General features: G+C 42.6%; 1 protein-coding gene across 8 annotated transcripts in view; it reads left to right on the top strand.

Annotated features, from left to right (window-relative positions):
• The window catches only part of stxbp1b (syntaxin binding protein 1b), a 161,238-nt gene that overhangs the window by 116,027 nt on the left and 29,242 nt on the right, over nucleotides 1–15,969 (top strand). For all 8 annotated transcript variants that reach the window (XM_061928641.1, XM_061928637.1, XM_061928638.1 and 5 more), the window contains one exon: nucleotides 8,956–9,094. In XM_061928641.1, the coding sequence (XP_061784625.1) occupies nucleotides 8,956–9,094 (139 nt within the window). The remainder of the gene's footprint in view (nucleotides 1–8,955; nucleotides 9,095–15,969) is intronic.

Raw genomic sequence — 15,969 nt, 5'->3', positions numbered from 1 at the left:
AAACTGAGTTCCATAGGAACTAAAATACGTAGGTGTTTGGTGATTGGTTGAACTGACTAGCTACGCCCCTTTCGCTTCTCCTAGCCACAACACAGATCCGCCATTTTAAAAAAGTCCCAGAGAGTTGTTTACAAGATCGCAACAGCAACAGGAGAAATGGACACAGCCAGCGAAAAATGGATAATTTGTTAATAAAATTTTCAATCCACTGCTCATCGGTAAAGCTGGAGACAACCCTTCTCCACCTGTCTTCTACTTTAGTCCGGACCCAGACGGACGGTAAGGACTGTTGTGCAATGAGTTGCAGCAACATCTGAAATACAACGAGAATACGTGTTACACAATGCATAACTTATAAAATATCCACACATTGCAATCTGCTCAATACTAACAGTCAAATACCACCTGGAATGTTTACTTATAGGATACGTAGGCCTATAGAATCAGCACATACGGTAATTAATAAGTGACTTACTTGTTGTCTTTTTCGTCTGCGGCGTATTGCTATCCTTTCGTCTTCTATGAAACGAAGAAATATCGCCTGTCGCTGGATTCTTTGTGCCCTTCCTTCCTCGGTTTGCTCTTCTATTAATATTAGATGCCGAATTTTAGCACCCATTGTTATTATTCCTTGCAAGCAGACGTTCATCAACACAGTAGCTTCCGAGATCTCCATTCTTGCTTGTGTTATTTCTTTGTTCACTTTTTGCGGGCGGGTTGTTGGATACTGTGGTGGGTAAGGCGCTAAAGTAATACGTCACACGGATATGCGTCACACATGTTTCTTACCAAGGTCCCCATAATCCCCAGCCATGTACAAAAGTGAAAAAAAAAGTCCCTATGGGGAAGAGTAGTTCCTATAACTAAACTCGAGTGTGGTAGTTCTTAGAAAGTGAGGCCATTCCGCTCTACTCAGCCGGGGGGTCGGGAGAATGTGTTTTGAATTGTAACAAGAGTGAGGTTGCACATGTTGCAATACAACATGTGTGTATTTTTTTATTATGTATACAATGTAAACATTTTATATATTTTTTTACTTCATGTTATAATGTTCATTTATAAAATGATCACTTTATGTGTTCAACAAAAATAGTAATGCTATTTCCACCTTTGTGATCACAACAGAACGTCGTAAGAGGTCAACACACTTTATGTTTGCATTCGTGGTGAAATGTATTGCTTTGAGATTGTCAGTACATACAGTACTTGGCACAGTCACAACATCTCCTTTTTGCATTGGCCACATGTGAACATGTTACAATAAAAACAATGCATATATAATGGACCCGAGTGGTGGAATATTAAAATCTAATAAAAATGTTGCTTAAAACAAATAATATTAAGAACCCAATGTAGTGAGAGCAGCAGTCTAAAATAAGGGAACATGATTATGCTTGTTCGCACTTTATTACAATACACATTAAACCGTCCAGTTGTCAATAATAAAAATACCAATTGGTAACCAATATTATGGTGAGGGTACAGTCGCGACAGGCGTAGTGGTTCAGCGTCCTGGCTCCACCCACTTCCACGGCGTCCTCCTGCACACAGAATTAAAACAGAGGCAGGCCACGGGGATAAAATCTTCTAAAACTCCGGAGACTAGAGATGCGCGGTTTGCGGACACAACCGCGGAGTCCGCGGATCGGGCGGATGAAATTAAAAAAAATAAGATTTTATCCGCTCGCGGGTCGGGTCGGGTGGATTAATTAGATATTTTTTTTGTTTTTGTTTTTTTTGTTTGTTTTTTTGCGGGTGGCAGTTAAACCAATTCGGAAATATATATACATAGTTAAATGTTGTTACCCACATACGAAAAACGAGCAGGCACCTGCAGCATATGCCACAACAGAAGAAAAAAAAAGAAAAGAGATGGACACTTTTACGGAGCGGAGAAGGGACGCCTCGCCGGGGTCCGGGACCGAGGCCCCTTCCCCCGAGAGGGCCCCACCGGGAGCCGTAGCTGAGGCGATCCGCGAGAAGGGCCCGACGCACGTCCAGGGTCACTACCGCGCCCACCGCACCGACACCCCGCCTCGTCCGCTTTCGCCGCGGCCGGCGTCACGCGCAGCAGGTAAGCAGCTTACCTGCCCGCCACCCCCGTGGCCGGGGGCTCGTAACATGGGTCACTCCGCGCGCTCCGCCCGCGCAGCTTACCTGCTTGCCACCCCTGTTGCCGGGGGCGCGTAAAAGGGGTCACTCCGCGCTCAGTGCGCTCACGAAAGGGGTGGGGCTCACCCTGGTTGATATAGAGAGCAGGACGGTGGCCATGGAATTTCATTTAAGGTTTGTGATAAACCATCAAACTCATTCGTTAAAAGGACTCTATAGTAATATAAAGCGAAATTTTCTGGACATCATGCAAGAAAAGTTTATTTTTGGGATCGCGATCACCGCGTAATGATTTTTAAAGGTTGCATTACATTATTAACTGTCCCATGTGATCAGCCAGTGCGATTGGAAGTCCATGCTCAATTATTGCCTCCGTAAATAAAACTTCGGCATTTATCACATCCAAAGAATCTGTTTGGGCGACGAAAAACGTTGAAAGTTTTCCACTTGTATCGCTAGCAACGGCATTAGACTTGTGTTTTTTTGTCCCAACGTGGTCTTTTACATCGCTAATTCCTCCGTGTCCGATCGAAAAATTTTGTCTGCACAAGGTGCAATTCGCGTAGTTTTCACCCTTTTTTTTTTTTTTTTAAATTAATATTAGATATATAACAACGGGCGGATGGCGGGCGGATGCAGTTTTGATCAAACGTTACATCGGGTGGATGGCGGATGGATGACGACTTTCTGACGCGGTTGCGGATGAGATAAATTGCCTATCCGCGCATCTCTACCGGAGACGCTCTCCGGGCTGACGCCACACTTACACACAACCCTGCCCCTGCTGTAGTTCCGCGTCGAAGTATTGGGTACGCCCACTCTCCTCGCCAATCGCCGGTCACTCATGGGACCTACGTGGCCGTACCCGTCCCGTCTCGCTCCGCCTCTTGGTCGCTCCCGGGGGTCGCCGCAGGTCTTTGGGTCCCAATCGCCCCCTGTCCACAGAACCACACAGCCAGCGTACAACGCACGAGCCCGCAAGCCCGCAAGCCCACAGCCCAAGGCAGTTGGTTGCCCCCACAGATCCACAACACACGTCACTTACTTCGGAGGCAGAGTTTCCTCTGCCCCTGCGTGTTGTGGGCTTCTTGGGGTTCGCTCCGGTAGCCTGCGGGGTCTGCTGTGTAGTCTGGGGGTTCCTTCCCAGCCTGCATGCGTCCACCCGGTCGCTCTTGGCAAAGCCTGTCGGTTCTTCCCCGATCGCTCTGCTGTCGCTTCCCTCGGTCGCTTCCTCGGTCGCTCTTCCTCCTTCTGTAGCCTGTTGGATGCTTCCCTTTTAAATGTGTGCAGTCCTAATGCTCCACAGGTGCGTCTGATCTCAGGTGCCGTTTGATTGGGCACTTTGGTTGTCAGGGGCAGCAAGCTAAAAGGGGCAACGTGTTAAAATACCAGCAAAGTCCACAAGGAGTAAAAACATGCAATTAAAAAGACAATCAAATTCCAAAGTGTAAAAACATGCAATTAAAAATACAATCAAAGTCCGCAAAGTGTAAAAACATGCAACTAAAAATACAATCAAATTCCACAACAATAAAAACTTGCAATTAAAATCCACAACAATAAAAACACTCTAAATCATGCATGGCAATGAAACATAAAAAATAAAATCCCCTACTTGTGTCTCATCACACATACACGGCAAAAAGTCAGTGTTCAAAAACAAAACAAAAAAATACAAAAATTAGGGGTATTTTATTTGAACTAAGCAAAATTATCTGCCAATAGAACAAGAACATTTGGCTTGTCAAGACTTTCCAAAACAAGTAAAATTAGCTAACTTCAATGAACCCAAAAAATACCTTAAAATAAGTATATTCTCACTAATAACAAGTGCACTTTTCTTGGTAGAAAAAAAAACATTAGACCTTTTTGCTCAATGTGTTTAAAAATATTTTTAAATTAAGTAAACGCTACTGCCATTATCTTGACATAATGATATGCGCTCGGCATTACATTTCTTGAAACCAGCAAACTTATACTAAAAACAAATGTATTGTTCTTAATGGAAAGGCAACAAGGCAACCGCTTATACTCTCAGGGTCTCCTAGCCGCTCAGGCAAATCATATTGTCTAAAAATGTATTTTTCCATCGATAACATGACATCATCGCGCCAAGTGCGTGCTCTTTCAGTCAATTAGTGTGTATATATACAGCCCGGCCCCCGGCCAACATTTTTTTAATTGTAATTTTGAAGAACTTATCTGAATGTGCATGAACTATATCTGTTCAAAATTGTTAGAAATGTCACATGTTAAATGTTTAAATATTAACTGTCAGTTTGCTGTACTGTGCCAACTGTACTACTATATGAGTACGAATTTTCTATTGTTTCATTGAAAATAAAACAGCAAAGTCCATTTGGCTGTCATCTGTTTTAATTATGAGACACATTTGTGTCAAAGTCATGTTTTTTTTTTTTCATGCTTGAAATAAGTAATTATTACTTTAAAAAAGTAGTTTTATACTTGTGAGTGTAGATGACACAGCTTTGCAACAGTTGATATTCTAGTTTCAAGCATGTTTTACTCAATATAGGTCATAAAATCTCAGCAACAAGCTGTAATATCTTACTGAGATCATTTAGGACCAAAATCCTTAAAACAAGTAAAACACTCTAACATAAAATCTGCTTAGTGAGAAAAAGTATCTTATCAGACAGAAAATAAGCCAATATCACCCTTATTTGAGATATTTAATCTTACTTAGATTTTTCTTGCACCAACACTTCCCCTGGCACAATTCCCTTTTTCCGGTGTCAGGTAAGGTTTTCCTTAATTGCCTCCTTGGCTGCCATATGAGACTGCAAGCTCGCTTGCAAGCTCCACTAAGAAGTCCACTCGTCTCTTCTTGACCCCAGTTCATGCTTGATAAAGCACATGTGCATTCAGCGCTGCAATAACAATCCTATTGTAAAACACAGCGAGTGGCCAACGCCATGTTCCTGAACGCACAGTGTACTTTCGCACCATCTGGTCCACACTGCATGTTGTGCTATGATAGTCGGTGACTGTCGTAGCCTTTTTTTTTTCCGGGTATCCTTAGTCTTCACCACACTGTGCATGCTACTGGGAATGCAGCCAGTCTTCCTCCGTTTAGGCGCATACACAGTCAGTGTGGCACTAGAGGTTAAAAACACATGTGTGCTGAATTCCTTACGGTCCAAAGTATTTTTGGCAGAATCTGTAAGCTCCCGGCAAATCGTATTGACAGTGCCAAGGAGGGTGGTCTTCCAGTTGAGCAGTCGTTGCGCTAGTGACAATGAAATTAAAAATTGTCTGTGGTAACGAATCTTCCTTTGTCCATAAAGGGGTGCATAAGCTTCATCACCACATTTTCAGATAGTCTCTCCCCCGTAGGACGACTGTGGTCTTTGCCGAGATATGGGTTGATGTAGCACACATACTTGGATTTCAGGTGACATGCCAGCCAGAACTTGATGCCAAACTTGTCAGGTTTCATTGCAATGTACTGCAGGAAACAGCAGCGAGTCTTAGTTGGAAAACGTTGCTCATCCATGGTGACGTGCCTGCCTGGCTCGTAAGAAATGATGCAGTTGGCAACAAAAGTCAGTGACTGCAGCATACTGGTCAGTCGCAAGTTTCGCAACTCGTTCACCATGTGTGTCCTTGTCATTGACCCGTAGGTGTCGCAGGATGTCCTGTAAGCGGTTTCGCGCCATAATCGTGTTGATCAGGGGTACTCCCAGTTTTGCTGATCATGCGTCATGCAGTGATGGAAGGTGGACAATCCCACGCAGGAGGTGGATGGCAATGAACACCATTAGTTCAGGGACAGCAATGAACCAGTTTCCATGCTGTGTTTGGTGTGAAAGCTGGACAGTCCACTCCTGAATGGTCCGAAAATTTTCCAGAGTTATGAAACAGAGGAAACTCTGTAAGCGACTTGACACCTTTCTTCTGGCCACAGCAAGTTGGCTCTCCATCTGTGGTGTGACATTCAATTAGGCTGTGATCAAGAGGCCTTCCGACCTGTTCTTCACGCCACACTGTGCCATCTTTTTCCGTCACTGTCAAGCCACCAGACGGGTGGCTTGACATAATCAGACCTGCCATAATCAGCAAACAAAAATGGAATCTTTATCAAATCTTACCAGAAGAAATGTCAGAGTCGGAACTCAGCTAAAGGTGTATTTCTTCTCCATCGGAGTCACAGGAGTTGACCAGGATCATGTCCAAAGCTGGCTGAGTGCTGTTACCTTCCGGCATCTTTGTTTCTCAGTCGACAGAGTCAGTGAAATGTGTGCCATTTTACTGACTCTGTATTTCAAGTATTTATCCACCTCAAGGCCCTGCTGCTTTTACAGTTTCCACATATCTTTATATATATTTTTATTTATTTTAATTATTGTTTTAATTTTTTAAACAAGGACTTCATGTGTTTGTCTGCAATAAAGGTAAAAAATGGGTAGATGAAGGTAGAGTCACTGGTACTCTAGCAGCACGTTTCAATCTAATGGCTGCATTTACCGTATTTTCCGCACTATAAGGCGCACCGGATTATTAGCCGCACCTTCAATGAATTACATATTTCATAACTTTGTCCACCAATAAACCGCCCCGGATTATAAGCCGCGCCTACGCTGCGCTAAAGGGAATGTCAAAAAAACAGTCAGATAGTTCAGTCAAACTTTAATAATATATTGAAAACCAGCGTTCTAACAACTCTGTCCCAAAATGTACGCAAATGTGCAATCACAAACATAGTAAAATTCAAAATGGTGTAGAGCAATAACAACATAATGTTGCTCGAACGTTAATGTCACAACACACAAAATAAACATAGCGCTCACCTTCTGAAGTTATTCTTCATTCGTAAATCCTTCGAATTCTTCGTCTTCGGTGTCCGAATTGAAAAGTTGCGCAAGCGTGGTATCCAAAATGGCCGGTTCCGTCTCGTCGAAGTCATCGGAGTCAGTGTCGCTGTTGTTCTGTGAATCCTGCCTTCCGGAAAGCTCGGACCACAGTTGTGACCGAAATATCTGCCCAGGCATTTACGATCCACTGGCAAATGTTGGCGTATGTCGTCCGGCGCTGTCTGCCCGTCTTAGTGAAGGTGTGTTCGCCTTCGGAGCTGTGTGAAAAAATCCACCCGGCCTCTTCGCGTAAACTTCCCTTAACCACTCGCTCATCTTTTCTTCATCCATCCATCCCTTTGAGTTAGCTTTTATGATGACGCCGGCTGGAAAGGTCTCTTTTGGCAAGGTCTTCCTTTTGAATATCACCATGGGTGGAAGTTAGCATGGCAAGCTAGAACCACAGTGAAGGATGACTTCTCATTCCCTGTGGTGCGAATATTCACCGTACGTGCTCCCGTTCCACAGTGCGGTTCACAGGAATATCAGTTGCTGTGAAATACGGTAGTAATCCGTGTGCGGATGGAGAGATTGCGTCTTTTTATGAACCGGATCCTTGTCGCGTAGTAGGAGCCATTTTGTGGTCTTTACAGATGTAAACAGGAAATGAAACGTACGGTGATATCCGCGCGTTTTTTCTTCTTCTTCCGGGGGCGGGTGGTTGCTTACAGTAGAAGAAGAAGCGCTTCCTGTTCTATGGGGGCGGGTGCTTTCCTTGGCGGTTGCTTGCGTAGAAGAAGAAGCGCTTCCTGTTCTACCGGGAAAAAAGATGGCGGCTGTTTACCGAAGTTGCGAGATCGAAACTTTATGAAAATGAATCGTAATAAAGCGCACCGGGTTATAAGGCGCACTGTCAGCTTTTGAGAAAAATTGTGGTTTTTAGGTGCGCCTTATAGTGCGGAAAATACGGTATATAAGAAAGGTGGCCCCAATGAGTTGTTAATTACCCCAGTGGTGTTATATGGCACTCCCTGGGCAGAATAGTAGGTGTAAGAAAACGCTAGGTTTGCTAATGTTAAATTGTCAGTCTAATGTCGGATAGCAACGCTTTCCACATTTTTTCAAATAAATAATGACGTGGCGGTTAATGCAATAATTGAAAGAAATCACAGAATAAGTGAATAAATGTAAGACATACATGCTTTCTTTATAGATACAGCTTTATTCGTGTCCATGGCAAAAAATTAATTTCTAACATATAAGCTTACTTCACCATGTCTGTTGCCTGTGATGTCTCCAAAGAGTACATATGTACAAAGCTTGCTTTACATCAGATTGTGTTTTTATAGAGTATATACTTTGTGTGGAAAACACTGTATGCAACTTTTTAGCCCTGTTTTGACTATACGCAAGCTTACTGTGCTCTCTTGTAGTTGTTGTGTTTTTCATGTTTCTTGCATTGAACCAAGAGAGCACAGTCTACAAAGTAAAATTGCTTATGTATTCAACATACTTGACCAATAAATCTGATTCTGATTTTTAGATGGTAAAGATGAGAGGATGATATCTTTGGATTTTTATTTTTCATTCATATGCTCTAATAAGTTTTATTACAGGTTACTCATCGAGAGGATAACTAAATAATTCACTATTATAATATTGCTGTTATCAAATACTTCTTAGCTCTATTTCTTTACTTTTATTAGATTGAGAACCATTTGTCCATCCATTAATTTATTCATTCATTCAGCAGAGCATTAGAATGTATTTCTTGCATTTGACTTGAAGCTTTGCGAATATTATTTTTTGCCTGACTTTAGTGCAGGTAGCATGGGGTTCAGCCCACACTCAGTGGCTGTGTGATTGTGAGGGTGAATAGCTGTCTTTCTCTATATGTTCCCTGTGGTTGACTGGTGACCAATCCAGGGTGGAGTCTATTCATCCAAAATCAGCTCGTATAGGCTCCATCTCCCTGAACAGTTAGATATGTATGGACAGCCTGACATTTTATTTTCTTCCTTTCTGAAAGGACCTGGCAATGGCCACAGATGCAGAGGGAGAGAAGATTAAGGATCCTATGAGGCTTATTGTCCCTATCTTACTGGATGCCAACGTCAGTATCTCTGATAAGATACGCATAATACTGCTTTACATCTTCCTCAAGAATGGTATGTTATCCCTATTTGTTTTTGTAAGCGTTTACTTTTCATATTTGTACTATTGTCATTTTACAATCACCGTCGCTCAGGAGCTCTATGCACGATTTCAGCTAATTAGCAGAGGTGGGTATAGTAACGCGCTACATTTACTCCATTACATCTACTTGAGTAACTTTTGGGATAAATTGTACTTCTAAGAGTAGTTTTAATGCAACATACTTTTACTTTTACTTAAGTATATTTATAGAGAAGGAACGCTACTTTTACTCCGCTACTTTTATCTACATTCAGCTCGCTACTCGCTACTAATTTTTATCGATCTGTTAATGCACGCTTTGTTTGTTTTGGTCTGTCAGACAGACCTTCAAAGTACCTGCCTTACTGGTGACGTTTCACTTCGTTCCACCAATCAGATGCAGTCACTGGTGACGTTGGACCAATCAAACAGAGCCAGGTGGTCACATGACCTGACTTAAACAAGTTGAAAAACTTATTGGGGTGTTACCATTTAGTGGTCAATTGTACGGAATATGTACTGTACTGTGCAATCTACTAATAAAAGTTCCAATCAATCAATCAAAAGTGTGAAGGAAAAAAGATACTTGTTTTATTTCAACCGTACCGTCAAAAGCCTCAAGACTGACCGCACATGAGGACGTTCCTGTCTTCACAATAAAAGTGCCGCGCCATCGCGCCTGCGCTTTCAAAACAAGAGTCTCCGAAAGCCAGCGTAAACAAGCTAGCAAGCTACGGAGTTTGACGCCAATATATTTCTTGCAAAGTGTATAAGAACAAATATGGAAGCTGGACAAATAGGATGCCAAAAACCCACCACTTTCATGTGGTATTAGACAGAAAGGAGGAACTTTTCTTCTCCTCCATTTGAAAACGTGGACGTTATCATCACGACTGTCTGATTACAATCAACGCAAGTCATCAGAATCAGGTAATACACCAACTTATATTCTAGTCTTCATTAAAGAAAGGAATCTATATGTTAAACATGCATGTATATTCATTAAAACACCTTTAACATGTAAACAAAAACAGCAAAATAAATACTTATAAATTATATACTGTATATATCAATGTACCGGTATATGTATGTATGTATGTATATATATATATATATATATATATATATATATATATATATATATATATATATATATATATATATATATATATATGTATATATGTATATATGTATATATATATATATATATATATATATATATATATATATATATATATATATGATATGAGTGTGTATGTTACTCATCAGTTACTCAGTACTTGAGTAGTTTTTTCACAACATACTTTTCACTTTTACTCAAGTAAATATTTGGGTGACTACTCCTTACTTTTACTTGAGTAATAAATCTCTAAAGTAACAGTACTCTTACTTGAGTACAATTTCTGGCTACTCTACCCACCTCTGCTAATTAGTGAACAATTCTAAAAACGATGGACAAATCCTAAATTACAAAGGGGGAAATAGTTAATTATCTCAAAGAAGTTCGGACCACACACACCAAGAAAACCGTTCATTAAAAAAATAAATAATACAAACTTATATTCTCCACTGTATCGAAAGACCCTTTTCCACCAAATGGTAAGGAACTTTTAGATTCAGTGAGCAGCCACTGGCATTATAATGACATAGTGCATATAGAAAATATTCACAGCGCTTCACTTTTTCCTCATTTAGTCATGTTACAGCCTTATTCCAAAATGGAATACATTAATTTTTTTCCTCAAAATTCTACACAATACTCTACTGCCAAAAATGAAATTTCAGTTCTTATGTGTCTTGTACATGTTAAAGAATGGACAACAATAAAGCATCTTGAATCTTGAATTATGCTATTGTCAAAAGTTTTTTATTTTTATTTTGCTAATTTATAAATAATAATATTAAAAAATCACATGTACCATATTTTCCGCACTATAAGGCGTACCTAAAAACCTCCAATTTTGTCAAAAGCTGACAGTGCGCCTTATAATCCAGTGCACCTTATATATGGACCAATATTGAGCCACAACAAACCTAAACTTCATTTTCATAAAGTTTAGGTATCGCAACTATGGTAAGCAGCCGCCAACTTCATTTTCCGGCTGCTTACCGTAGAAGGAGAACTTCTTCTTCTACGGAAAATGAAGTTGGCGGCGACTTACCGTAGAAGAAGAAGCGCTTCTTCTACGGTAAGCAGCCGCCCCCGTAGAAGAAGAGGAAGTGCGCGGTGCATGCTGGGATATATGACTGCGCGAGGCGTGCCGTTTTGATTTCCATTTGTTTGTTTATGTAAAGACTCCAAAATGGCTCCTATTAAGAGACACGCTTACGACGCAGAGTTTAAACTTAAGACGATCAGTCACGCAGTAGAACATGGGAATAGAGCAGCAGCGACACAGACTCGATTAATGACAACTTCGACGAGACGGAGCATGTTGGATGCCGTATCCGCCCAACTGTTTAATTCGGACACTGAAGAAGAAGAATTCGAGGGATTCGTGGATGAGGAATAACTTCATAAAGTGAGCTTTGCATGTTTATTTTGTGTGTTGTGTTGTGTGACATTAATGTTTGAGCAACGTTGAGTTGGCGTTAACGCACTTTTTGTGTGTTTTTAACGCATTGAAATGAAAGGATGCAGATTTTTTTTTTTTAACCATCTGCGGCCCACAGCTAATGTTTTAAAGGCCCACGGCACATTCTAAAAATACTGTTAAAATAAACAAAAACATAACAAAAGTGAAAAAAAAAAAACTTAAAGGTGAAATGTAATTTAGAAAAACTTACAATGTTGACTAATAAAGCTGGGTTTTTTTCTTTCAAACTGTCATTGCTCAAAACATAATATTAAATCAAAATCAATGTTATTATGAATTATTGACCTATCCAAGGTTCTGATTACTGCACATCAAATATTCCACTTTGAAAAATATTTTTGGTGGAAGATTTTGCATATTTTGTGTGTTTGCCATAAAAAACATAGTTTTGTTTGACAAAAAAGGGCGGAAAACAAACGAACAAAAAAACAACATAAAAAAAACTAAAACATTTTGAAATGAGGAATAGATCTGAAGTTGATGTAGACTCCAGAGATTTAAGCGTTAAAAATAAAATGTATGTATGCCCTGGCACACCATTATTATCATTTCATGACCGAAGCAAAACACTTTTTACACTTTTATACTGAAATAAATACACCTCCAACTTACTAAATAAAAATATAGAAACAACTACCATCAGCGGTAAAGTTTAGATCCATGAAGGAAAGAAGAAAGTGAATGAATGTTAATAACTGAATACATTTACATATGTATACACATTTGTTTTCTTTTTTTATTATTTCTTTTAATGAATTAAGTAACGTTTATGACAACCTTTTTCCAAAACACAATATAGAATGTGAGATATAACAGGACAATGCATACGTTTATCATTTGTTTTCAAAACGCTTACAAAAAAGTGGGACCCCAAAAATGTACTGTGGGACCCCATTTTTATGACTTGATGTGGTCCATGGAATCCCATTTTGAAAATTCCTAGCACCAACACTACTGTCAACAGAGGAGAAAAAATGCTTTATTTAAATAAATATATTATTTATAAAGCAAGTTCATTGGCAAATATATTATTTATAAAGCAAGTATCATTGGCAAATTTTCACGCCTTGGCGTGCTGCCCGCCTTAGCACACATATATGTGTCCTCTTTTTGGGATTTCAGAATATGGTCAGCCTACATCACCATGCTAGCTAAACTAGCTCAGATGTAGCATAACAAGTAGCTCGTAGCAGTTAGCTCACCAAGATTAAAATATTATTAAACCTACCAGAAGCGCATTTCTACTTTAGTTGTTCACTCCAAGACTGCAAGAGGCAAACTATCGCTGCTGTGACTGTAAGCATACGAGGGAAGTTGTAGAATCAGGCAAGTTTCAGTGGATAAAGAATCTTCAGGACTCCGATTCAACATTCTGTTGATATTTCACAGTTGTATTAAGTGTAACACGCAGAAGTAATTCCACCTTGTCTGTGCAAACAAAAGAGTCACTTTCGTCATCTTACTTCATCGCTTTTTGTCGTTTTGTTGTGACATGTGACCGGAGAATATAGAATAAGGTTAGAGAATAGTTTATCCTTTCAGTTTTGGTGGTTCCAGTAGCTTTGTGTGCTTACAGCGCCACCTACATCATTCTCACCCAGGAAGAAGTTTCTGCCTATTGATAAGACACTTTGGGGACGCTTTTTTTTTTTTAACCCAAAATACAAACGGAGAGGACATTGCACGCTCTTACTGCATTGGCAGAGTAAATAAAATCCTGGCAGACTGTCAGAGTTTGTTGGTGACGAACCCCAAGATGCAGAGATGACGGCAGGCATTGAGCGAGAAAACATGATTTAATTAAACACTATGGAAAAAAACAAAAACAAAAACAAAAAGGCGCGCACAAGGCGGAGAACAAACTTGGCTATGAACTAAAATAGCAAAAATGCTAACTGTGGACAAGAAACAAAAACACTTACTGTGACACGAAGGAACTATGACATGAGCAGAGTGAACAAAAGTAGACAGGGCTACAACGACAGGTAGTAGTGACAACAAGTATTAGAGACAATGACAATGACAATAATCCAGCACTGACTGGAGGGGAAGGCAGGTTTAAATAGCAGCTGGCTGATTGACACCAGGTGTGGCCATATGCCAATCAGCCACAGCTGAGGGGACACAGCACTCGGGGAGACAAACAGGAAACAGAACCAAACAAGAGCGCTGACAGGAAATACTACACACAGAGGAAAAACTAAAACACAACCAAACTGTACCAGAAATTCTAGAAACACCCCCCCCCCCCCCCCCCAAAAAAAAACAGTCCAAACTCACAGGAGGGTGGAGGGAGAACAAGGAGGTGGGCCACCAGGCAAAGTGTCCCCGCAACCAGCGGGGAAGAGTTAGGTGGCAACGGCGAGTTGAACGCCGCCGCAATTGGCGAGGCGGCTTGTCCGCCGGCGTGGGAGAACCCTCCGGAGACGATGGTGGCGCCCTCTGCTGGCCCACCGGAGACGATGGTGGTGGTGCCCTCTGCTGGCCCACCGGAGACGATGGTGGTGGCGCCCTCTGCTGGCCCACCGGAGACGAGGATGGTGGCGCCCTCTGCTGCTGGTCCACCGGAGACGAGGATGGTGGCGCCCTCTGCTGCTGGCCCACCGGAGACGAGGACGGTGGCGCCCTCTGCTGCTGGCCCACCGGAGACGGTGGCGCCCTCTGCTGCTGGCCCACCGGAGACGGTGGCGCCCTCTGCTGCTGGCCCACCGGAGACGGTGGCGCCCTCTGCTGCCGGCCCACCGGAGACGGTGGCGCCCTCTGCTGCCGGCCCACCGGAGACGGTGGCGCCGTCTGTTGCCGGCCCACCGGAGACGATGGCGCCGTCTGTTGCCGGCCCACCGGAGACGATGGCGCCGTCCGTTTGTTGCCGGCCCACCGAAGACGATGGCGCCGTCTGTTGCCGGCCCACCGGAGACGATGGCGCCATCTGTTGCCGGCCCACCGGAGACGATGGCGCCGTCTGTTGCCGGCCCACCGGAGACGATGGCCCCGTCTGTTGCCGGCCCACCGGAGACGATGGCGCCGTCTGTTGCCGGCCCAGCGGAGACGATGGCGCCGTCTGTTGCCGGCCCACCGGAGCGCGTGGTGGCGTCTGCCGGCCCACCGGAGCGCATGGTGGCGTCTGCCGGCCCACCGTAGCGCATGGTGGCGTCTGCCGGCCCACCGAAGATGATGGTGACGTAGGTTGCAGACCCACCGGAGATGATGGCGCCGTAAGTTGCAGACCCACCGGAGATGATGGTGGCGTAGGTTGCAGACCCACTTGAGATGATGGCGCCGTCTTTTGCAGACCCACTGGGGCAAGAAGTAGCTGTGCCTCCCTAGCTGCACAGCCACTCATAGCCCCCCCCTCAAGGGACGGATCCCAGACGTCCCCCGAGAAGCCAACATAGGACAGGGATGGGTGGGAGGGATTGCAAAACGAGGCAAAGCTTTTTTTGGATTCGGCCATCAATGATAACGCTTTGTTAAGCCTCTCCGCCAAGGAAATCTCCGCGAGGTTCGTACTAGGCTGGATTATTATGTCAGAGTTTGTTGGTGATGAACCCCAAGATGCAGAGATGACCGCAGGCATTGAGCAAGAAAACATGATTTAATTAAACACTATGGCAAAAAACAAAACAAAAGGGTAGCAACAAAAGGCGCGCACAAGGCGGAGAACAAACTTGGCTATGAACAAAAATAGCAAAAATGCTAACTGTGGACAAGAAACAAAAACACTTACTGTGGCACGAAGGACATGAGCAGAGTGAACAAAAGTAGACAGAGCTACAACGACAGGTAGTAGTGACAACAAGTATTAGCGACAATGACAATGACAATAATCCAGCACTGACTGGAGGGGAAGGCAGGTTTAAATAGCAGCTGGCTGATTGACACCAAGTGTGGCCAGATGCCAATCAGCCGCAGCTGAGGGGACACAGCACTCGGGGAGACAAACAGGAAACAGAACCAAACAAGAGCACTGACAGGAAATACTACACACACAGAGGAAAAACTAAAACACAACCAAACTGTCAGGGGCAAGCCTGACACAAGACAGCTCTTACCCTGGTAAGCACTTATTCACCTTGCTGCCATCAGGGAAGAGATTTCAGTCACACAAGAGCAGGACAAACAGAGTTAAACAGTTTTTACCTATGGGCCATTAAGATATTGAATCAGTCCCAAAAGCTTACACTGTTTTTTACTGTTGCACTGTTGTTTGTAATGTTAAAATGAATGCATAAATACGATATCTATTGTTTGTCTTGTATTTTAATTGCACC

The sequence above is a fragment of the Nerophis lumbriciformis genome, linkage group LG33, assembly GCF_033978685.3.
Source record: "Nerophis lumbriciformis linkage group LG33, RoL_Nlum_v2.1, whole genome shotgun sequence".
NCBI classification, from domain to species: domain Eukaryota; kingdom Metazoa; phylum Chordata; class Actinopteri; order Syngnathiformes; family Syngnathidae; genus Nerophis; species Nerophis lumbriciformis.
Note: the sequence above shows the minus strand (reverse complement) of the source record. Positions and strands in the feature narration are given on the sequence as shown.